The sequence below is a fragment of the Marmota monax genome, unplaced genomic scaffold (genome assembly GCF_021218885.2).
Source record: "Marmota monax isolate L192 unplaced genomic scaffold, Marmota_monax_Labrador192_F-V1.1 WCK01_AAM20220418_F8-fsc00047, whole genome shotgun sequence".
Lineage (NCBI taxonomy): Eukaryota > Metazoa > Chordata > Mammalia > Rodentia > Sciuridae > Marmota > Marmota monax.
The window spans coordinates 12,176,423-12,201,589 of record NW_026692072.1 but is presented as its reverse complement, the minus strand read 5'-3'; the positions used below and the strand labels follow the sequence as shown (position 1 = coordinate 12,201,589).

General features: G+C 37.9%; 1 protein-coding gene and 1 non-coding gene across 2 annotated transcripts in view; one reads left to right on the top strand and one right to left on the bottom strand.

Moving 5' to 3' along the window:
- Positions 1-17,382, bottom strand: part of Cstpp1 (centriolar satellite-associated tubulin polyglutamylase complex regulator 1) — a 176,233-nt gene extending 158,851 nt beyond the window's left edge. Inside the window, exon 1 of the mRNA XM_046457479.2 lies at positions 17,223-17,382. Coding sequence (XP_046313435.1) covers positions 17,223-17,268 — 46 coding nt within the window. The 5' untranslated portion in view covers positions 17,269-17,382. The remainder of the gene's footprint in view (positions 1-17,222) is intronic.
- On the top strand, positions 4,691-4,831 carry LOC124102106 (small nucleolar RNA SNORA67). Its single transcript, XR_006854804.1, has one exon. It is a non-coding gene; the product is annotated as a small nucleolar RNA SNORA67 (small nucleolar RNA).
- Positions 17,383-25,167: the final 7,785 nt, after the last annotated feature.

Below are 25,167 nucleotides of genomic sequence, written 5' to 3'. Positions count from 1 at the left end.
TTTTTTCTTTTTTTTTTTCCTTGCACTGCTAGGATTCCAACCTAGGGCTTCATCCATTCTAGGTAATTGTTCTACCACTGAGCTACATCCCCAGCCATATATATATATTTTTAACTGTACTTTTATATTCCTTCAACTTGTTAAAAAAAAAATTTACCTTAGGCTGGGACTGTGGCTCAGCGGTAGAGCGCTTGCCTAGCATGTGCGGGGCCCTGGGTTCGATCCTCAGCACCACATAAAAATAAATAAAATAAGAGTATTGTGTCCAACTTCGAATTTAAAAAAATAAATATTTTTTTTTTTAAATTTACCTAATATGTCTCTTGACTGCATCAAGAGGCCAAGTCCAGTGACTGACCTATTCATTTACATTTGTATAAGTACACTCTATGACTTACACAAACCTTTGCACAATAAAATTACCTGATGCATTTTGAGAACTCATCTCCATCATCTAGCAACTCAAGACTGTATATTGAAGCCTATATGTGTTCCTATAGGGTTCTCTTTCTCTGAAGAACCCTAATATAATAGATATTTTGATAGTCAATAGATTTTTAAAATATTCTTTTATAAAATATTTTTTAGTTTTAGGTTGATAAGTATCTTTATTTTATATTTATGTGGTGCTGAGGATCAAACCCAAGGCCTATGCATACCAGGCAAGCACTCTACCACTGAGCCACAACCCCAACCCCTTAAAAATATTCTTATTGGAAGACTAGGAAGAAGGAAAGTTAAGAGAAAGGTTAAAGCTATTCACAGAATATAAAACAACAAAAGGTAGAAAAGAAGGGCAAAAGAAAATTCAAGCATGAATCCATAAAGTGAAATATTTAAGTAAAAACAGTTTCAGAGATAAAGCAGAGAAAGCAGAGAAAAGACAATACCAAACAAGATTCACAAAAACTTTTCAGGCCCGAAAAATAAGAATTTCCACATTAAAAGGGTCTCAGACAGTGAACTGAAAGAAGATCCACACCAATTTATATCTACATAAAATATCACAAGTCAGAAAGGCATTCAATCTCTCAAGAGCAACATGGAAAGTTAAGACAGTGGAGAAATGCCTTAAAAATTGCAAGAAAATTATCTCCAACATAGAATTTTATAACTACCTAAACTACCATTCAAATGTGTATAAAAATATTTTCAGAGACACAATATTCCTCAAAATTTTACTTTGCATGCACCCTTTCTCAGCTACTGGAGGATGCTATTTTACAAAAAGATATATACACGGAGGTAAACACCGGCTTTAGGAAATATGGAATGTAACTTGAGAAAGACAAGTAATAAGTAGGATAAAGAATTCAGAGAATAACCACACCAGATTAGAGCAAGAGGACCAAGTAGGTAAAGAAGTAAATATATATATATAACTACCTAAACTACCATTCAAAGTGTGTATAAAAATATTTTCAGAAATATATATATATATATATATATATATATATATATTTCTGTATCTAAAAGAAAAGAAATTGAAGCTAATGATACAGGACACCTGATATTTTCATAGGAACTGACAGAAAGACTGACTGTTAGCTGGAAAGTTTAGAGATGAATGAAAGACAAGTTCAGAGAAAAACTGCACAAAAGACAGGCAATCATTAATTCCAGGAAGAAGAAAACTATGTAAAAAGGAGGAATATTATCATAGTATATTACATTATATATATATATATAAATACAATAAACACTTGATTGGTTTAACCAAAAATTATAATTTTATTGGAAAACTAGGAGGAAGGGAAGTTGAAGGATATAAAAGGACTAAATCTTCCTCTTCCATAAAGTCATTAGATAATATCTAAAACTGAAAAATCAAGAAGAGTAGTTTAAGCATGTTATTTTAAAATATGCAGCAAAAAATATTTTTAAACAGTAAAAAAACCTTAAAATGGTCTCATCTGAGGAGTGGAACTTATTGATGAGAAGGCTGTGGGGCAAGCTATTTTTGTTATAACTGTTGTAGATCTATTTGACTTAAAATTTGGTAGCTAGGAAAAATAAACATCAAATTAAAAAACAACAACAACAATTCTCTGGACTTTCTTCTATAGCAGAAATGGAATTTTGTGCTATTTGGATCTTTCCTCCCTTTACCTATTATTTGTGACATCTTATTTTCCTAAAAGTTTGTTAATTGTGTCATCTCATTATTACTTTACAATATTTTTGTACTTTTTCTTCTACCAATTTACATAGTCAGCTTTGTTCCTACTAATGTCCTTAGTTACTTCTTTTTTTCAACCTTACTTCACGTACTTTAATGTTCTCAGAATTCTTATACTTGTTCTTGGTCAAGCCTTCTTTCTTCTTTCCCCAGTAACTAATAAAAACTTTCTTTGTTGTCCTTTTACTTCTGCTTCCCTAACTCAAAGGAGATAATCTTCATTCTAACTTCAAAGACAAAGAAGAGGTCATTAGAGAAAGATAATCAACTCCTAGATACATTTCTAAGTTTAAATATGTCTTTCACCATCTTTACTATAGTCTACCACTATTGTTCTTATAAAGCCATTCTATGACCATCTTAGAATCTGATTTCTCACTTGGGAATTCCTCCTACTGAGAAAAAAATGTTTCAAAAACAGTAAAGCCTTTGTCAATAGTAAATGTAACAATGAAAGTGATATTGTGTTAAATAGATACATAACTGAACATACTTTAAGGCTGATATATTTTTGTTAGAGCTCAGATAGTTCAAAGATCTCTTTGTAGGACCTGATTCTCACCTCCAAAACAGGCTTGCACAGCTACAATTTTTGTTTGTTTATTTGTTTGTTTCTTTGTTTTTGGTATCAGGGATTGAACCAGGGGTGCTTAAACAAACCACACACGTCCCCAGCACACACCCCCCCCCCTTTTTTTTGAGTTAAGGTATTGCAAAGTTGCTTAGGGCCTCACTAAATTGCTGAGGCTGGCTTAAAACTTGTGATCCTCCTGACTCAGCCTCCAGAGCTGCTAGAATTAAAGGAGTGGGCCACCCCACTCAGTATACCTCTACCTTTGACCACAGAATTCTTCCACTTCTTCTGAAAATGTGTCCACAGTTGTTACTCATTCTTTTCTTCTTTTGGATCTTCCCTGTCTCCCTACACATATACGATCTCCTTTCCTTCAACATATTCAAGTCTCTCCTATCTAAAAACTAAAAAAATAAAACTCTCCCTCCCTTCTCTTGCTATCTCCTCTCCTCAAAATTAGCCAAACTTCTTGGAATGAATCTAGCCTAGCTTCCAGGCAAATCAGGCATCCTGCACAGAAATCTCTCCTCAGCACTTTACCTGCAACCTCCTATAGCTCTTACATTCTTCAACCTCTCTGAGAGGGCAGATCCTACTGAACATTCCCTCCATCTTGAAATTCCCCTTCCCTGGTTTCTGTGGCACTGTTCTTTCCTGATTCTCATCTATCTCTTAGCAGTCAATCTCAGTCTAGGAAGAAAAATATATTTATTTCCTGTAAAATTATTTGGTGACAAGACCTAGGTTTTTATGATAAGTCCATACCCTGAAAAGAATGGAAAAAATAAAACAGAATCAACCAAGCTCAGTGGTGGTAGGAGGTAGAAATATGGAGAATAGGACATGGGATAAAATATCTTTCCACTTCAAGAGGTAGAGGTAGAAGAGAAAAAGCCAAATACCCACCGATACATCTGTGCTTTGCTTTAGAATAAGGACAAGCAGCTACCAATAACATTTCTTGAGTAGGAGAGACATCTCCACTGCATATACCAGGTATGGTAGATTGTAACTCCCAAAATCTGTGCTCCCATTCTTCTTACACACAATTGTCTAATTGGACTTCTATTCCCAGACTCCTCTGCAGTTAGCAGGGGCCTTATACTGACTTCTCACCTATAAAATGTGAGCACAAGTGATATTTACAACTTTTGTTTCACTTGCTTAAGGGTCCTTGCCTTGGACTCACACATTCCTCTTTTCATGGGAAAACAAAACAAAACAAAAAAACCTCTTTTCATTTTTTTTCCAAGTGGTTATAATTGAGCCATCCTTGGAAACCACATATTTTATTTTATTATTATTATTTTTATTTGTTTTTTAGATATACATGACAATAGAATGCATTTTGGCAGATTATACACACATGGAGTATAACTTATCTAACTCGGATCCTATTCTTGTGGTTGTACATGATGCAGAAACCATATATTTTAAATGGCTTGCCCAACTAGCCTGAAATCCTGTGACTGCCTATGATAGATCTTGGCTTGGCTTGCATATCCTGGATTTAGGTTAAGTAAAAGAACAATAAAGTTCTTTCTTTGTAAGCTACTGTACCAGGGTGGATGGACCAGGATGAAGTAAAGATGGATCTTTTTTATAACAGCAGCTTGACCCTCACCCTAACTAATCCCCTAAGAGATAAACAGCACAAAACTATGTGAGGTGCCAAAGTTTAGGAGACCTCAGTGGCTCACAAACCTAGTACAAAATGTAAGTCTGGAGGGAGAGGCATTATGAGTATGGAGAGGGGGTCTTATCATTAATAACTACAAAGTCATCAGACACTGTGGCACACGCTTGTAATCCCAGCTACTTGGGAGACTGAGGCAGGAGGATCACGAGTTTGATGTCAATCTGGGCAATTTAGCAATACCCTGTCTCAAAATAAAATATAAAAAGGATTGGGGTTGAGTTCAGAAGTAGAACACTTAATCCAAGGTGATTCTCTCCATGGGGCCAACTAGTGCCTCTCTCAGGAAAGTAGCAACTTGGAAGAAAACTTGTCATGCCTAAGGTCTTTGGGAAACAGAGGATACTTGATTTCTTTTGCCTTCCTTTGGCTGCCTACATGCATATTTACGTCCCTCTGGATGGATCGAGTCACAGTATTCTCAATTCACAGGCTAAATTTGCCATCTTTCTTTCTTTTTTTTCCATCTTTCATGACATAGGCCAGAGGCATTGATGTGCAGCAAGTTTCTTTAGTCATCAACTATGACTTTCCCACCAACAAGGAAAACTACATCCACAGAATTGGTGGAGGTGGGTGTTTTGGCCGAAAGGGTGTGGCTATTTACATGGTAAAAGAGGAAGACAAGATGACTCTGGATACTGAGACCTTCTACAACACCTCCATGAAGAGATGCCCCTCAATGTTGCTGACCTCATCTGAGAGGGGCTGTCCTGCTACCTACCTCCAGCCAGGGCTCAATCCTGGGGGATAAGGAGCAGCTGGAAGGGGGAGGGAAGGGAGCCAGTGGATGGACATCTTGTTATTTTATTTTCTTTTTCTTTGAATAAATGCCACTTTTTGAGAGAAGAAGAGGAGGAGGAGGAGGAGGAGGAGGAGGAGGAGGAGAAGTAGTAGTAGTAGTAGTAGTAGTAGTGGTAGTAGTAGTAGTAGAGCACTTACCTAGAGTGTGCCAGGCCCTAGGTTCAATCCCCAGCACTAAAACAAACCAAAACTATGAGGTGGAATTTAACTAAAACTGATTGGCCCTTAAACCATTAAATTTGGAATCATAAAAATTAGAATCAAATCTTACCTCCACCAATTGCTATCTGCATACAAGTAGAAAAATTTACTTAAGTTTTTTGAGTCCTCTTTCCTCCTATGCATAATAAAAATAACATGTTCTCTCATGGGTAAATGTCATAACATATCTATGCACAGTATAATAAACTGTGTCTAAAATACCAACACTGCATGATGGAGAAAATGTTTAATTATGCATTTATATAATTAGTTATATATAATATATAATATATATATCCAAAGAATCTAAGGAACCTATAATATGTTCTGTGGAAATTGTTGTTAAATTTAAGCTCTGATACACTTAAATCCTCATTGAACTTAAAAGGAAAAAGGATCCTTAGAAATAACAGGACCTGGGGCTGGGGTTGTAGCTCAGTGGTAGAGCACTCACCTCACACGTGTGAGGCACTTTGTTTGATCCTCAGCACCACATAAAAATAAATAAAATAAAGGTAGTCTGTCCAATTCTAACTAAAAATTTTTGAAAATATTAAAAAAAAGAAATAACAGGAACTGAAAGAAAGCAAAGCAGCTAAAAACACTGGCTATAGATAACTGAATTCAAACTTCAGCTCCACACATATTAGCTCAGCAGCCATGGGCAAATTACATAACCTAAATCTTGCTTTCCTCAAGGAAAAGTAGGATCAGTCTGGTGCCTCCTCACAAATCTGTTGTGAGGACTGAATGAGACTGCTGTCTGCTTCTATCCTCTTGGATAAGAGAATGACTCAAGCTGGCACACTATGAACATCTAGTTGAACCCATATTCCATTTAATACAGTATTGGAGCAGCTGTGCTACTTAGAAATTGAGATATTATCTGTGTGCATATGTGTTTTGGGGGGGTTGTCTGTTTTTTGGGTGCTAGGGATAACCCATGCCTAATTAAGAGACAGGTCCCTGCCTGAGGATTTAGAATCTAAATGAAATAGCCTTTCCCTTTTTTGTGTCACTTAGTAGAAAACAAAATTTGAGAAATGAAGTTACCTAAATGCTATTAACCTTAGAAACAAAAGATGAAATTCTGAACTTGTAAAATTACCTAAGGAGTCTTCTCAAGTTTTTCTACCTAAAATCTTGTGAAAATATCAACAAAAATGGACAAAGAGATGTCAGTGATAATTCTGTCATTTAAAAATACAAATTGTGGGGCTGAGGTTGTGGCTCAGTGGTAGAGCACTTGCCTAGCACATGTGAGGCACTGGGTTTGATCCTCAGCACCACATAAAAATGAATAAATAAAACAAAGGTATACATACATGGAGTAAACTTATTTAAAAAAATTCAAACTGTGCTGGGTGCAGTGGTGCATGCCTGTAATCCCAGAAACTAAGGAGGCTAAGGAAGGAGGATGGCAAGTTTGAGGCCAGCCTCAGTAATTTAGCAAGGACCTGTCTCAAAGTAAAAAATTAAAAAGGGGTTGGGGAGTAGTTCGGTGGTAGAGCAACCCTGGGTTCAATCCCCCCAGTAGTGCATGTACCCCGCCCACACACACACACACACACACACAGGGACTCCTTCCACCTTTGCTCTTTCAGTAAATGTGTGTGTGTGTTTGTGTATTTGTGTGTGTGTGTGTGTGTGTGTGTAGTTTACTGGTATCCCTTCTTCTCTGACAATAATAGCCAGAGTTGTTTTTACTACTTGGATTCCTTTGAAAACTTTCCAGTTGGGGAGCCTGATGTCAATAATAGTTATTTTCTCTTACCATACTAGGAAAGATAAGAAAAAGTTCACAAGGTGAGACAAATCAACTACTTCTTTTCCTTGTAAGTTTGTTTCTGCTTTAGAAATATGAGATCAAAAATAAATATTTACTGAAAGAGCAAAGGTTGAAATAGTCCCTACTCCAGACATGGCAACAAAGATTAGCAAGACTCCAGAAGCTATTTATAGGCATAACCTTGAAGAGAAAAAAAGCCATGGCAATTCTCCCTGAAGATTTAATCTATTTTCTTCACCTATGTATTCCCCATCCTCTACCATGACAGCCCTTGAAGACAAGCCAAAAGACCGCACATGTGAGACTTTATAGGGTAATCATTTGTCTAAATGGCAGGTTTGATCGCTTATAGACTATCAAGAAAAATAATCAATTATAGGTCTCATTAAATAGTTTACTTTCAAGATACTTGACATATATTAATTAATTCATCTTCTCAACCCTCTGTGAGGTAGCTTTTATCAACTCCACTTGTTGGGGAAATTGGATCAAGGAGAATAATGATAATATTTTCTATTTACAAAACACCTTTCCTGTAAAGAACTGCACGTTTATCTTCTCAATTGTCTCACATTCCTCTGAGGTAGGTGGCAATATTTCCCTTTCCATTTTTCTAGGCGAAATGCTATGACACAAGGAGCTTGATAACTTACTCACGTGGTAACCCTCAACTTTGTCCATTACTAGAACATACTGCTGGGACTAACACTAGACGGCAGACGCAAGCCTGAACCGCACGTAACTCTAGAGTACTGAGTTTCCAGGTTTCTCCACAGCCATCTTTCAGCGCATCACATTCCAAAAAGGACTGGGGTCTCTCAGGTTGTTTAAGCTCCTGTGTTTATAAAGCATAGTGTTATCACTTCTCTAAATTGGACTCTTTCAGTTTTGTCTAGATGCCCAAAAGCTAGGTTATTTTTTGTTTACTGTCTGTGCATTAGCATCGTAAATGATGTCATCAGGAATATACAAAACTCTGAGACCACGCTGCAGGGCCCAAACAAGCAACTCACTTAGGGAGAGGGCATTTCTTCTTTCCTTTTTATTTTTTGTGTTTTTTAAGTAGCTAACACACAAAAAGATGACTCATTAAGCCCAAAGGAGGTGACTATGCTTCTTGTGTAGCTTCCACAAAGGGACCTGAGTGGCAGCATAAGGCCTCCTCTTCTGTGCATTTTCCTTCAGGCAGAATGTGCATTTGTGTGGCTACGTACACAATTATAATCTCCCTTGAAAGGCAATTCCTTCCATATGACAGGCTGAACAGTGGCCTGAGTGCTAGCCTCATGTGGCCCATGCAGTTAACATGCTGAAATACCAGACACGTTTAATCTCTCCTTTTTGAAAAACTAAGATGGGACACAAGAAGCAAGCTGGAAAGAGCTCCACATGGAGATAAAGGAGGCCGGCCCAAGTGCCCACACTCACTTTCTCATGGGCTGAATTTCTTTGTGTGTTGCCTCCTTATGTGTCAATTTGCAGCACTTTGGGGCATGAGAACCATGGAGCCGAGTGGTTCTGGCAGCCTCTTCATTTGACAAGTAAAGCCAAAGACATGTGGCCTTTGGTACATTTCACATTCAAAGTGTTATTGTTTCAAACATGCCTATTTTAAAATATATAATTTTCCCATTTAGAGCACGTCGTATGTAAGTTGGCCACAGGAGGAGTTCTGCCACATGATTTTTTTTTTTTAAAGGCAATGGGCCCTAATGCAACCTATCCCTGCCAGATACCTGTTTACTGGAGGCCAAGGGGGTTATCCCAGGTGAGAGAAGTATGAATTTAGCAAATACCTGATATGAAGTCCTGGGGCACAAGCAGATTTCTGTCTGAGATTACAGAAACTGAATCTTGTGTTTTATCAAAATTACCTGTAATCTCAGGGCCAGATAATAGTATTAGCAAGACCTTGAGCTACACAATAGGACAGCTGGAAAAAAGGCTCTTACACTCTCCAAAGAACAGTGCTTTTAAAAGCTAATTCAATGAAGAAAAAGAAAGGGCTCTGAAAGTGCCTTTTCAAACAATATTTACTTTTACTGGGTTCCTGCTAATCAAACAAAACTTAGTCAAAAGCTTTTATGAAAAATACATTTGATGATTTCAGCAATAATTGCTTTGTTTAATGAAAGGTGCTTAAGAAAAAACATAGCTAATGGGATCAGTAATTTGGTAAGTTCAGATGTGTTTGGGAAAATCCCTCCTCTCTTTGATAAATCATTAAAATTCTGCTCAGATAAATGTGTTTTGACTTGAAATTCCAATCATAGAATGAGCTATTTCCTAAGGCTGCTAGGGAAGTGGTACAAGGGTGATACCAGCACAGAAGAGGTCCTGGGGATTAGTTTACAAGGGTAATTCCACTCTTAAAGCATACCACTCTGCCCAAAGGACAGGATCTCACAGAGACACCCCAAAATTGCATAAAATTTCCTTCCTTCTTAAAATACCAGTTTTTGAAAAATGGATTAAATCTTACTCTTGTTCTACCAAAAGGTGAAAACTATGGTATCACCAATAAATTAACCTTAGGTACAGAGTTTAAATCCAAAAGGATCCAGGGCAGATTTGAATCAGTGGTCCATTTTTTTCAACCATGAAAGTGGAGAAAAAACATAGTGTCTCTCACATGGTAGGAATTCAAGAACTATTTGTTACACTGGATTCTTTCCCTCCATTTATTTTAAAATTTATTCTGCTATTTAAAACAGACCATTCATTCAACACTTGGACCAACACTGTGCTAGATTTTAGAGATACTGGGAGAAAAAGCCTGCCCTCATGGCTGACATACTAAGAAGAAATAGACAATAACCAAGTAGCCAAGTAGAAAAACAAGGTAACTGTGGTACGTGGCTGCAGCTACAGACAGGATGATGAACTGGAGGGGCTCACACAGCATGTCTCTTCTGCTCTGCAATTATTACTTTCTTTAAACTTCAATTACTTACTCAGCCTCCTAGAGTCATTCACGAAGCAAATATTGTATTTGTGCAAAAAACAATGATCCCAATGTTCAGACAATTTTTGAAGGAAAGATTATTTGCATGTTTAAATGATAAGCAAGGTCAAAAATTTAAAGAGCTACTTTTGGAATAACACAGAAATCACCATGCAATTTATTTTGGAGAAATGGGAGTGGCCAAGAGTCAGGAACTCATTTGTTCTCCCCGCACCCCAACAAAAAGCTTGAAGAGCCTACAGAGTCCTTGGAAAGGTGAAATAAAGAGAAGTCAAAGCTGAACTTTCAGAACAACTCCCAAAGGGCACACTCCAGCACTGGGCCACCAGGGGAACTGCTGCCCCTACCATGACAGAGAATTTGCTGACCAAACTGGGAAAGAGCCAAGAGAGCTGCTGGCTCCAGAGCCATACAGCCCACACACTCCATATTGGCATCTCTGTGTATGGCCATTTAAGAATATGTCTTGTCTCCCACGTATGGCATGTTTCTCATGGTAAAAGGCACTTTACATTCAGGCCTTGCTTTATATAGAGGGAAGGAAAGGAAAGGAAAATAAGGAGGAGGGAAGAAGAGAGAGATGGTTCTGTGAACAAGTTCATAACTATTTTAAAGTGATTAGTTTCACATATCATAAATCCAGTTTCCAAAGATTTTGGAAGTTATATTTATATTTATATTTTAGGGGCTGGGTTGTGGCTCAGCAGTAGATAGCTCGCCTAGCACGTGTGAGGCCCTGGGTTTGATCCTCAGCACCACATAAATAAAATAAAGATATTGTGTCCAACTACAACTAAAAAATAAATTTTTTTTAATCTATATTTTATCTCATTTCCTTCTGCAACAACCCCAACACTTTTAGGTCCTTTGAAGATTTCTGCTAATTTACTGCTTATTAATTAGCAATGTTTCCTAGGACACAATTGGGTTTGGAAAGTTCACTAATGATATTAAAACAAAAATAAGTTTATAGGGATCCATCCAAAAGCAAAAAATTAAAGTTGTGTCTAGCAGTCAGACTAGTAAATTTCATGTGTCATCATATCAACAAAGAAAAAAATAAGAGTAGCAACACTTAAAAGAGTCATCCATCTGGAAAGAGTTCCATGTCAGAACTTTTGCCAAGACTTAAAGAAACTATCATGGCTGGCAGGGACTATACCAGTGACTGCTAGATGTGCTTAGTCCAGGTACTCTGAGAGCAGACATCAAAACAGGATCAGACACGCAAAAGACGTACTGGAAAAGCTAAAAGACACATGCAGGTCTGACCCTAGGTAAAGAAGAAAGAAGGGCGGAGGGTCTTGGCAGTGCAGTGGGAAGGAGTCTTCAATGAAGTCAAAGTTGGCCACTGGAGGAGCCACACATCTTCTAGAAGTGGTTCTGTCCTGTCTAATCATTGACTGGAAATAGCCTGTGGGAAGTATGACCTCGGTGTGAACAAGTGTTAGAGCTGGGGTTGAGTCAATTTCTCTCTTCTCCTTGTAGTAAGAAATCTAAGAGGCATATTTTTGTGGTGACCACAGATATATAACAAATTTTTATAAAATCATACTAATAGTAATAGCAGTTAATATTTATTGAACACCTACACAGGTGCTCTAAAAGGATGATATTTTACTCTTTGTGTACTTTCTTTTTATAATGTAGATACAACATGGCAGCTGGGTTGTGTACTAAATATTCATATGCATGAGTTAAGTTCTACTATTATCCACATTTTGCAGATGTGGAAGCCAAGGCACAGAGAGGTTAAGTAACTTCTTCAAGGTCACACAGCTATCTAAAGTACACAAATTATTGTCAATATAATTATTTCAGAGGTTTAGAAGTTATCTTTCTTACTGTCTGCCTGAGAGACAAGTCCAGTGACAAGAGTGAATTGGAATTTTAATATTCCCTAATCCATCCTGATTCCTAGTTTGCCCCCTCATGGCAGAAATGTTAAGTGAAGCCCTTTGGAGTCAACTGAACTTAATCCAGGATCCAGGTATAGGTTAATATAACAGTTCAACGCCCCATTTTTTGAAGGTGCTCAAAGTATTTATAGCACAGAGTTTAATCATGAACTTGAATCAGACTTCTGGATTAGAATTCTGTTTCTATCCCTTACTACCTAGCTATTTATTATCTTAGTGCTGTAGTATCTTCATCTGTAAAATGGCAACAACAAATGAAACTATCTTCATTTGTATAAATATATATAGCACTGAAGATGGTACCTGGTGTAAGTTGTTGCTGTTAGCTACTCACATTTGGGTACCCTAAGGCCAGATTATTCATGTTCCATTTAGCATATATGTATGAAGTATTTATATTGTGAAAGAACAGTATAAAATGATGAATAAGCCATTCTTCATTTAGGAAACTTATTTGAAACTAGTGAACTATTCAAGAGTTCCATCCTTAACAGAAAAAGAAAGACCATCATCCTTTAGGCCAATAGTTGATTTTATTTGTTTGTTTTTATCTTTTTGGTGGCAATGAAAAAGCACAGGCTATGGAATCTGACAAACCTAGGTTTGAATCCCTGCTTTACAATCCGACATTGCTTATGTGACCACGTGCAAATGAATGTCTTTCCAAACCTCAGTTTCCTTGTTTGTAAATGAGAAGGTGATACTAATAATTATTAAATGGTGCTAATAATAGTACATACTTCATACGGTAGTTGCAAAGGTTAAACAAAATAAAACACAGTGCCTGTCATATACAGAGAGTGCAAAAAGTATAGCTAAAAAACAGAAAATAATAATCTAAAAAAGAAACAATTTTTAAAAGCTCAAACAAAACAAAAAGAAAAAAACACAAAAGTAGAAAAATAACAAACTATAGCTTTAAAAAACCCTACCCAATTATTGTGATTCCACTAACTGCACAGACCCCAATGGAGAAGAACCATCTGGTCTCCTCAAGGTATCTGTTATGCCAACCCACTCCCAACCTGAATGAGAATGAGCAGGTTCCATGGAAACAGAGAAGCCAGCTGGGAAGGTAAGTGAAAGTGTGCACTTCACCAGATTAGGTGGAGTCAAAAATAAATCTCACACCCTCTTGCTTATACTCAGGTCAGCACGTAGGTAGTGTATTTTGCAAACCTAGGGCCGGAACAGGCTGCCCTTCAGCTCTAGAGAGTTCTCCACACCCAATCAGATTCACAGACACACCTCAGCCTCTGGCAGAAGCTTCCACTATGTAGCTTCATGGGGCTGGAACTCTTTCATGGATCTTACACAAAAGGTTCTATACTTATGTCCTTACCAGACCTCTCTCTCTCATCAGGCCTGGGCATTAATACAATTTCTATCCCTCCATTCTGATGACTGCAGGAATGAACATTACTGAGCTCTTCTTTAATGATAATCTTCAAATCCTAAACCATTTCAGGCCATGGTTACAGATTCCTAATCCATAAAGTCAGTGGGGAAAGGATCAGTTTACCTAATATGATGAAAGACTGTTTTCCTCACTAAGTCAAAAAGCCAAGTACAATCCCTGATTAGCAGGAAGAAAGGGAGACCATAGATAGATAGTCATTGTATAGGTATCCCTGTAATTTATACATAATCCTAAACAGAGATTCTGGATGCACTTACCAAGGGCTACTCAACTTTACCTTTTCTGTTTCACTGTATGCCAAGGGCTTTTCTGTCTCTGCAATTTTCTTTGCTCTTTACGTATTTTCTTCCCTAAGCCCTATACATATGCAACTGACTTTATAATTTATAAAAACAAAACAAAGACAAATTTTAAAACCCACAAGCATTTAAATTTTTAAATCAGGAAGTAGAGTCTAATCTATAGGAAGTGGGGTTTTTAGTTTAATTTTGTTTTTTGTGTTTTTGAGATGGGGTCTCACTGTGTAGCCCAGGCTCACCTTGAACCCAAGATCTTCCTTCTTCAGGTTTAGGGAGTGGTTTTAAATGGTCATTAAATTGAGGGTGAATGTTTCAAAACAGTATGCCTCTAAGAGAGACCAAATTGTAACAGACAGGGGTTGTTCTCAATTAAAAACAATGCAATTTAGCTGAATTGTATGGTCTGATGAACCACATGGGAGCCCGCCATCGGCATAACTCTTCTAAGGACACAATGATGTCCTGACAGTTAGGACAGGGAGTTAAGACACTTGAAACTTAACTGCCTTTTTAAAGGCTAAAGGAGATTTGTCTAGGATTCCAATATTAGGTGGGTGGTTGGACTCCATGAACACAGAAACTTTCAACCAACCTAAGACATTGATTCTGTTTGTAGATTCGTTATCAACATTGCCACTGATTTAGTGTTCTGCCTAAGCCACCTAGGAAAAAATCACCAACTTCTGCTCACCAAAGCACCAGTATATCAAATACACCAAGTCACTCAAAGAGCAAACATTCAAGGAGCTGAACAGTATACTGCTAGGCTTTATTTCACAGGTTCATTGAGTACTGGGTAAATGAGATTAAATATACAAAATCCTTAGCAAAAGTCGAAGTATTGCTAGACACTGATATTGTTATGCATTGGATGCAAAAGTATCTGTGATATTAACTATTCCCATTTTGCTGATTAATAGATGTGAACAGGGGCTGGGGCTGTGACTCAGCAGTAGCATACTTGCCTAGCATGTGCGAGGCACTGGGTTCGATTCTCAGCACTACATAAAAATAAAAAAAATAAAGGTCTATCAACAACTAAAAATTTAAAAAAATAATAAATGTGATCAGTCTCTTAAGCTATCTCTCCCTTCACCCCTCTTTCTCAATGTGTTTATGTGTAAATATTCATATGTGTATATGAATCTTTCAAAAACCAAAACTTAAACTTGGTAAAAAAAATTCAACTTCATAAAAGAAATGCACATTAAATATCCCCTGAGTATGTCATTTAACAGACTGAAAATAAATCCCAAGGTTTTGTCTGTTTCACTGGCAAGATTGTGAGAAGCAGGCATTATGTTACACTGTTGGTGGCAGTATAAAATGGTACATCCTCTGTAAAAGGCAGTTTGGCAATATAAATATTTCAAATGTATTGCACTTGACCTACCAACTCCACTTGTGAAATTCATTCTTGTAGACATACTTATGAAGAAACAAAACTGCAGGTTTCTTCATTGAGGCATTTTTAGTAATGACAAAAGGATAAAAAACAATTCATTGTCTACTAATGAGGAATTGAATTAGTCAAATACTATGTAGCAAAAAATAAATTTTAAAGAACAAGGAAGCTCTCTGCTGATACCAAAATAACTCTGAGACATATTTTAAAGTAGGCACTATATGCTCCTTTATGAACCTAATAAACTCTAGAAAGCTAGAAAGATACACAAGAAACCAATAATAGTGTTTACTTCAGGAGTCAGGGTGTCTGAGGATGGCTGAGAACATGGCAGACTGGAGGAAAAAAGCTAGAAGAGACTTTTACTATAAACATTGGGATAGGTTGAACCCAGGAGCACTATATGACTGGGCTACATCCCTGTTCCTATTTTTTTATCTTGAGACAGGGTCTTAATAAGTTGCCCCCCGTTGGCCTTGAACTTGAGGTCCTCTTGCCTCAGCCTCCTGAGTAACTAGGATTATAGGTGTGTGCCACAGCAACTGGTTTTGATTTTTTTGAATCAAGTTTCCATATTACCAATTCAAAAATCTTATCCAGGATTGGTTTTCATTAATAAATGTGTATGATACACGCATACAATGGAATATTATTCAGCAACACAAAGAAGTGAGCTGTCAAGCCACAAAAAGACACAGAGAAGCTTTAAATACCTGTTGGTAAGAGAAAGAAGGCCATCTGAAAAGTTTATACACTGCAGTCCTCCAAAAATACGATATTTTGGAAGAGGCAAAACTTTAGAGACAGTAAGATGATCACTGGTTGCCAAAGGATAGGGACAGGGAGAGGATGAACACATGAAGCACAGAGCATTTTTAAGGCAACAAAACTATTCTGTGTGAATACATGACATTATGAATCTGTCAAAACCCAAGGAACTTACAACACAAAGAGAGAAGCCCAACATAAACTTTTGTTTATGTTACTAATAATGTATTATATCAGTTTATCAACTGTAAAAAATGTACTACACTAATGCAAGATGTTAGTAATAGAAGAAACTGAATGGGAGTGGGTAAAACAAGGAACTCTATTATGTGCTCAGTTTTCTGGAAGTTTAAACTCTTCTAAAATTTAAGTCTATTTATCTCTGAGGCATATTTAAAAAGTAGGTACTATATGCTCCTGCTAGGCTTTATTTCACAGGTTCATTGAGTACTGGGTAAATGAGATTAAATACACAAAATCCTTAGCAAAAGTCTAGACACTGATATTGTTATGCATTAGATGCAAAAGTATCTGTGATATTAACTATAAAAAATGCATGTCTGTGCATATATATGTATGTACGTGTGTGTGTGTTTCGTGCAGCAAATGCTTTATACACTAAATATGCTAAAGCACTGCACTGCAACTACAACCTTAGCTCAAGAGTTAAGGCATAGGTAAATCAGGTTCTGATCCTAGCACTACCGTTTCTAGCTGTGTGGTCTTATTTATGCAAGTTACCTCTTCAGCCTTAATTTCACCATCTGCAAAATGGAAGAAAACATAATTTCTTCTAGTGCTGTTGGGAAGTTTCAAAGAATACTGCACATAAAATACTTCGCATAGTGCCTAATGTAAAAGAAAAGCTAAAATTGTTAGCTGCCACTGTAACGGTAAAATGATTATTCATGGAATGACTGACAGGACACTTCAGGTTCCAAGGTTATTTACTCCACTACCAGCAGATCAATAATACCCCAACGTGTCCCTCTTTGAACACAATCCACCCCGTAAGCTTTACTCCCCAGCTGCAGTTTTTCCTCCCCGTTAGGCCTTACATTACACGCCCAGGCCCTGGAACCCCAGCTTCCCCGCCCCTTCCCATCCCACCCGGACCCGTTCCCACTCAGACCCCGCCTCCTCCCCACACCCTGGCCTAATTCGTCTTCACTTTCCTTCCCCAAAGTTGAAGGAAGCGCCTACCCAGATACTCGTAGTCGGGTAGGGCTAGGCGCTCGGGACTCAGCATCCTTTGACCCGGGTACCTTCCAAGCTCCAGCTCTCTAGCTTCCGGAACCCAGGTTGCGCTCTCTCTCGGTTGCCATGGCACCCGTGGAGGGAGGCAAAACGGGAGGCGGAGGAGGTGTAACGCCAACAGTCTCCGGGGCGCAACGCTGAGTCCGCCACGCAAGTTCCGCCATCAGTCACTTCGCGGGGGCCGAGGTTTCGTTGGACACGGTTCTTGCGGACTTGGTTTTAGAAGAATCTGAGATGGAGAGTCCTTTGAATCTGTCATGTTTCCTGATGTCAAAGAATTACTGTCAGCCATCCATATCTGCAATTTCTGAATTTCATACCTATTCCTGTTTATAAAGCTGTCACCGTGACTCAACAATTCCCACTCGTGAACTCCCATAAACAGTCTCATTACCTATTTTTGTCTCCTTAGCGTGTACTGTCTTACATTGCTACAAAGTGCTTTCACGTGCATATTGTAATGTGGCTACTTCTTGAAGTTAGGGATGTGTCCTTTAGCCTGCAACAGTGCTGGACACAACAAAAGGTGTTCATAAAGTACTCAGTAAGTCAATTGCCATTTCCTTTCAAATCCTCTTTTGGGTCCTCCTTCTACTATCATCCCTATTATTTCATGCCTTTCCTAAGCGTCTTTCCTTTTTTTCTACCCAGACACTTTATTTCTTGAAGGTGAAGGGTGCAGAAAGTAAGACATGTATTAGATTTTTTCTTCACATGCCCAATTGCTTACTTCTCCTTTGAGAGGAGAGAATATTCATTAGTTTTCAGGTTCCCAGATATTTCTCTGTCTGCTCCTTTCCACTCCCAATAACAGATCTGTAGCAATTTTCACTGTTTAAATCCAGCAGAAAAAGCCACTCTGTCCTTGCTTTTTTAGTACGTGTCCACCCCCCTCCAACAAGGTGAGGTTTTGTGAAAAAGACAGAAAGAAAACAAAAATCATGCCATCAAAAGGACTTGGAAACCAATAGACCACCTACACTGGGAGGAGAAGGAAAGAGAAGGTTCTTCTCTTTGTGTTCTGAATGTCCTATTCTTAGCCTCCTCTAGCAAGGAGCCTCAAACCTCCTAATTCTCCCTTTCCCTTAAAATTGTATATGTGTCTCAATTCTAGGCTCCTGTGAGTCACTCTCGAATTTGGATGTGGTAAGGAGAAAGGGACAAAGCCAAACTAGGAGCCGTGTTTAGTATTTTGAGGTAATGAATTTACTAATTTGGTATTTGATGAAAAGTCCTACAAATCTGGTTTTTAAAAACTTTGCCTTCTCCCTGCTCCATCCACCACTCTTCCCATGCAGCTTGAGGGTATAGGAGTTTCATAAGTTTCATACTTGTGGCTCATTACTGTAATATTAATAAAATAATAGGATAGTAATTATTAAAGATGATAATTTTACTTTATTCCCAAACAGCCTGAAGGTATTTGCAGATAATTTCATATGTGTTCATGAAAACAATGTAAGACACTTCTCCTCTTTCTAAGTAGGGAAACTGAGGCATGAGTCACAAAAGTGACTTGTCTAGTATCATCCATCCAGTCAGTGGGAGAGCTAGAACAGGATCTCAGCAATCCCAACATCCAGGCTACTGGTCTAACCACTAAACCGCATAGCCTCTTTTTTTTAGGGTTTGTTGGCTGGATGTTTATTTATTTATTTTTTCCTTTTGCTCTGTCCTGCTGGCAACTGGAAACTGCCCCCCTCCACAGATAAAAGAAGAGAATTTCAAGACTAGGCTAAACATTTGACATCCTCTTATTTGTGGAGCATTATCCTGGGACATGGAGGGTGCTGCTACTGGGGTCTGTGAGGTAAAACTGGGAACCAGCCCCAAGAATATAGCTTTGTTTGGGCATTAACCCATTTGTGGTTATAATAATGATAAGTTTCAGCACCAGTGGCGCCCGACTGTTAATGACTCAAAGAAAGCTAAATAAGAACAAGATGTCATCTCTGGACCAATTTGTAGGTTTTTTCCTACAGTTCTATCCCTTCCATAAAAACCCTAAAGACCCATGTATTTAAAGTTAGCCTTCCACTTTGAATGTTCTAAACAGTCTATTGAGGAGAAGGACTTAGGGGTAAAGAGGTTGCTAGATTAAGGCTTCAAGAAAATCTGGACCCGGGTGCCCTGGCACATACCTATAATCCCAGAGGCTTGAGAGGGTGAAACAGGATGATCATGAGTTCAAAGCAAGCTTCAGCAAAAGCGAGGTGCTAAGCGACTCAGTGAAACTCTGTCTCTAAATAAAACTCAAAACAGGGCTGGGGATGTGGCTCAATGGTCCAGTGTACCAGAGTTCAATCTCTGGTACCAAAAAAGAGAGAGAGAGAGAGAGAGAGAGAGAGAGAGAGAGAGAGAGAGAGAGAGAAGAAAAAGAAAATCTAGGCTTTTGCAGAAATAACAGATGGTTTTCTTAGGTGGCACAATTACTGACGGCATTTCTCTTCTTTGTGTTTTTCTACATTCTTAAATTTTTTCTGTAATGGGCATGTATTATAACCTGAAAACAAACAATACATGAGTGGCACAAAAATCTTTAAAATATTTTTTAGGCAGATGTGATGATTTCCAGATAGTGTTTGTTGTTTCCAGAAGAAGCCACTACTTTTAGATTTCTCTTTGGTCACAGATTATGTAATAATTGATTTTGGCAACACATCAGCTGTAGAGGACATTTTTTCAGTGAAATATACACAACATCAGTCTTAAGAAGAATGGACATGTACACAAGTTCTTCAAATCATGTATATATTTTTTAAATTTTTTTAGTTGTAGATGGACACAATGTCTTTATTTTATTTATTTATTTATTTTACATGGTGCTGAGGATCGAGGCAAGCACTCAACCACTGAGCTACGACCCCAGCCCCCAAATCATATATATTTTTGTGATACTGTTGAATGTTAATGAAAGAAAAAAAAATCAGCCTTCAGGGGCTGGGGTTATAGCTCAGCGGTAGAGAGCTTGCTCCTCACATGTGAGGCACTGGGTTCGATCAGCACCACATAAAAAATAAATAAATAAAGATATTGTGTCCATAAAACAAAAAGTCAACCTACAGTTTAAATCAACTTTTCAGGTTCCTAAATTATCATATTTCAAAAAAAATTTATGAAAACAAGTTGTCACCCAAGCAAATAAGACAGAAGACAATGCCACAATCCAGGAAAGAAACAAGTGATATGAAATTGATCAAAAATAGAACAGGATATGTTAAAGGCAAGAACTACAGCATAAAGAATGAAGCATCGAACTCTGAACAATGGAGGAGACATCCACAAGACAGAGGATATGCTTATACGTCACTATCAGATTATAATTTCTGATTTAAAAAAAATTCGTAGTTGTAAATGGACAGAATGCCTTTATTTGTTTATTTTTATGTGGTGCTAAGGATGGAACCCAGTGCCTCACACATGCTAGGCAAGCACTCTGCCACTGAGCTACAGCCCCAGCCCTATAATTTCTGATTTTATAAAGAAAAAATTAATAGACATCTCAGATATTACGGAGGATCTATTAGAGACTGACAGAGAAGAAAATCCTCCCTGGAATTGAAGACTACAGAAAAATAATCATGAATATACTAAATAGATTTTAAACCTCAAGGAAGCAATAAGGAAAGAATAAATGCAGATTGAATTATTGTTACAAAACAGGTTGAAGAAACTAGGACACGCTTTTATCAACTCATCAAGCAGAAAAGATGCTAAAGGCAAAGTAGCTACTAAGAAATGCGGGTCATGAAATTCATGCTGAGCTATGAGGCTCTTAAAAGACTTATCCTCCACAAGAGCAAAATAGAAACTAAGTGTGATGCCCTTGTCTGGGATTAACATGTTCAAATTAAAAATGCTATCTATAGAAAAGTTATTTTGAACTGGCCACATATCAACAGACCAAGCTTTGGGAACATTTGCAAATAAAAAGAAATGTTCACAAACTCTTGGGCTGTTAAGAATAACTAATGCATCCTAAGAAAATGGTCAAGAGGACATGGCTTAAATTGAACTGGAGCTCAAAGGCAATAACAGACTTGTACCTTCTTATTATTTCATATTATCAAAGGCTGCAAAAAATTGGGAATTACACTTTCATATAATTTGAAAGGGTGGATGATATCTGGTTTTTTCTTTTTCTTTTCTTTTTTTTTTTTTTTTTTTGGTATCAGGGATTGAACTCAGAAGTACTTGACCACTGAGCTACATCTCAGCCCTATTTTGTTTTATTTATAGAGACAGGGTCTCACTGAATTGCTTAGCACCTGGCCATTGCAGAGGCTGGCTTTGAACTCATGATTCTCTTGTCTCAGCCTCCCAGCCACTGGGATTACAGGCGAGGGCCATCACACCAGTGATTTTCTGATTCTTTGTGTGTGTGTGTGTGTGTGTGTGCGTGTGTGTATCGGGGTGGTGGTGCTAGGGATTGAACTCAGGGCCTTGTGCATGCAACACAAGCACTCTATCAACTGAGCTATATCCCCAGCCCGATTTTCTGATTCTTAATAGCCTACAAAAATTAGTTGTCTTCCCTATCCTAGAGTACACACTTTTATAAGTATTTATCTCTTTTTAAAAATTATTCTTTGAGCTAACTGCAGGGTGCAGGCCTGTAATCCCAGCAGCTTGGGAGGCAAAGGCTGGAGGACTACGAGTTCAAAGCCAGCCTCAGAAACTAGCAAGGCCCTAAGCAACCTAAGAAGACCTTGTCTCTAAATAAGATATAAAAAGGGCTGGAGAAGTGGCTCAATTTTTAAATGCCCCTGGGTTCAATCCCTAGTAATTTGAACTCTCCTACCAGATTGTGAGTTCCTTGAGGGCAGAGACTGTCTTCATTCATCTTTAAATTTCTAGGACTATGCATAAGGTCAGGCCAAAAGCAGTTATACCATAAATGGCTGTTAAGTGAATTTGCTTCCTTCTAGATTAAAAGTCTAGAAAAATGAAGGCCATCAAATCCATAGGATTTATGGTTCCCTCATAACAACCAATTCATAAAACAAATTAATTATAAACAAAAAGATCAGGAAGGGGCTGGGGCTGGGGCTCACTTGCCTGGCATGTGTGAGGCACTGGGTCTGCTTTTCAGCACCACATATAAATAAAATAAAGGTCTATCAACAACTTAAAAAAATATTTAAAAAAATTAAAAAATGTCAGGGAAATAGAAGGCATCAGCTGGGTATGGTGGTACATGTCTGACAGGAGGATTTGTTGAGCCCAGGAATTCCAAGAGCAGCCTATGCAACATAAGTGAGACCCCCATCTCATAAATAAATAAATAAATAAATAAATAAATAAATAAATAAATAAATAAAAATTCAAGGCATCACCAGGTGCGATAGAGCACACTTGTAATCCCAGGGGCTCAACAGGCTGAGGCAGGAGGATCACAAGTTCAAAGGCAGCCTCTGCAACATAGTGAGGCCCTAAGCAACTTAGGCAGACCCAGAAAGAAAGAAAATGCAAGCATCAAAAACCAATCAGAGCTGGGTGTAGTAGCACATGCCTGTAATCCCAGCTCCGGAGGCTGAGACAGGAGGATCACCAGTTCAAAGCCAGCCTCAACAAAAGCAAGGTGCTAAGCAACTCAGTGAGACCCTGTCTCTAAATAAAATACAAAATATGGCTGGGGATGTGGCTCAGTGGTCAAGTGCCCCTGAGTTCAATCCCCAATACCCAAAACAAACAATAAACCAATAAGAAAACAATGGCACATCATTCCTACATCTCAATACTGTGTGTGACAGACCACCATATTTTAAAAATGCCCCACCACCAAATATCAAGTAACTAAGCAAAAGTCTCAGAGACAAATCTGCATGTAAACATGAGACTCAAATCAGGAAAATAAGAGGGAATATATAAAAAATCAGTAAGTCCACTTAGGATATGTACTGGCAGTCCCCAATTCCAAAATCTCAGGACAAACATTGGAGTCACCGAGTTATTCCCCAAGCTATTCTCTACATTGTTACAAGAGTTTATTGTTTATTTTTCTAAAAATTCAAATGTGCCCTGTTACTTACATACTTAAAAGGTGTTGCCGAGTCACCATCACTAGGATGATGACATGCAGACATAGAAATCCCGTCACAGTTTGGTTCCAACCTTCTTTTCCAGTCATCTTGCCCCTCACTCCTTTCTAAAGACTTAACACTCCAGACATACTGTCCTATTTCATATCCCCAAACATATCACACTCCCTTGCTTTGGCATAAGCTCTCTACCTAAAATGTACCTCTCCCATGTTTTTTGGAGGGAAAACTATATACCCTATAAGATCTACACTAATATCACCAGCTTCATGAAGCCTTATCCAAATTCCCAAGGAATCAATTACCACCCAATATGTACCTGTATTTTAGTGTTTATTTTATTATATATTTATTCATTTGCCAAAGTGTCTATTCTCATGGACTGTAAGTTAAGACCAGGGAACATGTTTTATTGCTGTCATAAACTTCCTCCTGCCCAGAAAGTTAGAATAAATATTTATTGAGGGTCAGGATGAAGATGAATAATTTAAACTTGAAATCAGTAAATGTTAGACAAATATTTTTGAAAACTATGTATTGACAGTAGTAAAGTTAAGGGACTTGTCAAAAAACATACAGCTTCAAAATTGGCTTAGTTATGTCCAGGGACTATATAGTCCTGGAAAGATATCAGGATCAAGTGTGTTATACTCCTATGGTTTTGAAGGGTACACTGGAGAGCAATTCTACTTCCCATGACATACCCATTAGGAACATCATCAGAGGCATAAACCTAGATTTGATAGGATTTAGGCTGTGTCCTGACTTTGCAGATTTTTTTTATCTTTGGGGGATATTTTCTTAAGGATATTTAAATTAACTTAATAAACTTCTCTTAGCAGAGTAAAATTTAAACATCAGTTAAAGAAAACCAGTTGTTAACCCACTACTGAGTCCCCCTCTCTCCCTAGAAAAGTACTATCCTGATTGTTTAGAGTCAGAGGTACAGAAAAACAGAAAGATGAATTAAAATAGTAAGAATAATATAATCCCTCCCATTAATTGAGTTGTAAGAACTCAGTAAATGTTCATTGAATAAAAAGATATAAAAGTAAATAAGTACATTTAATTCAGGTACTATTTTCAGCACTGGGCATGGTGGCACAGGCCTGTGATCCCAGAAGCTTAGGAGGCTGAGGCAGGAGGATCTCAGGTTCAAAGCCAGCCTCAGCAATTTAGCAAGACCTTAAGCAACTTAGCCATACACTGTCTCAAAATAAAAGACATATAAAATGGGTCAATGTGGCTCAGTGGTTAAGTATCCCTGGGTTAAATCCCTGGTACCAAAAAGAAAAGAAGAAACCCTTTCAGCTTTCCCCAACCACTCTATGTTCTTCTAGACACATAAAATTATTCGACCCTCTTTGAAGATTGCAACCACTTTTGAGACACTGAGTCTCTGCTTGTGGCATCCCTTTCATCTGGAATGTGCCTCCTCTTCCATTTTCTCCTTTCTTCACATAGTGAAATGTTTTCCACATTCAAGGCCCAGCTACCCCAAACTTACGAGTGCTCTCTTCTCTGTTTCCACAGTCCTTTATACATACTTCTATGACACTGTCATTGCTTTACAAGTCATCTTCTCCAGCAGATTCAGAGCTTCTTAGAGTTAGGGGCCCTATCTTACTCATTGCATTTCCCCAACCCTAGTACTCTGGTTTTTACTGATTTAAAAGAAGTCCATTGAGTAATACGCGGCAGGCACAATTTTAAGGTACTAGAGGCTAAAATAAATAAGATTCTGGAGTCCATTGGAGCTCATTATCTACAATAAACATGTAACAACAAAAAAGATTATTTTAAATGATAAATATTATAGAGAAAGTCATATAAGGTAAAGGCAGTGAGTA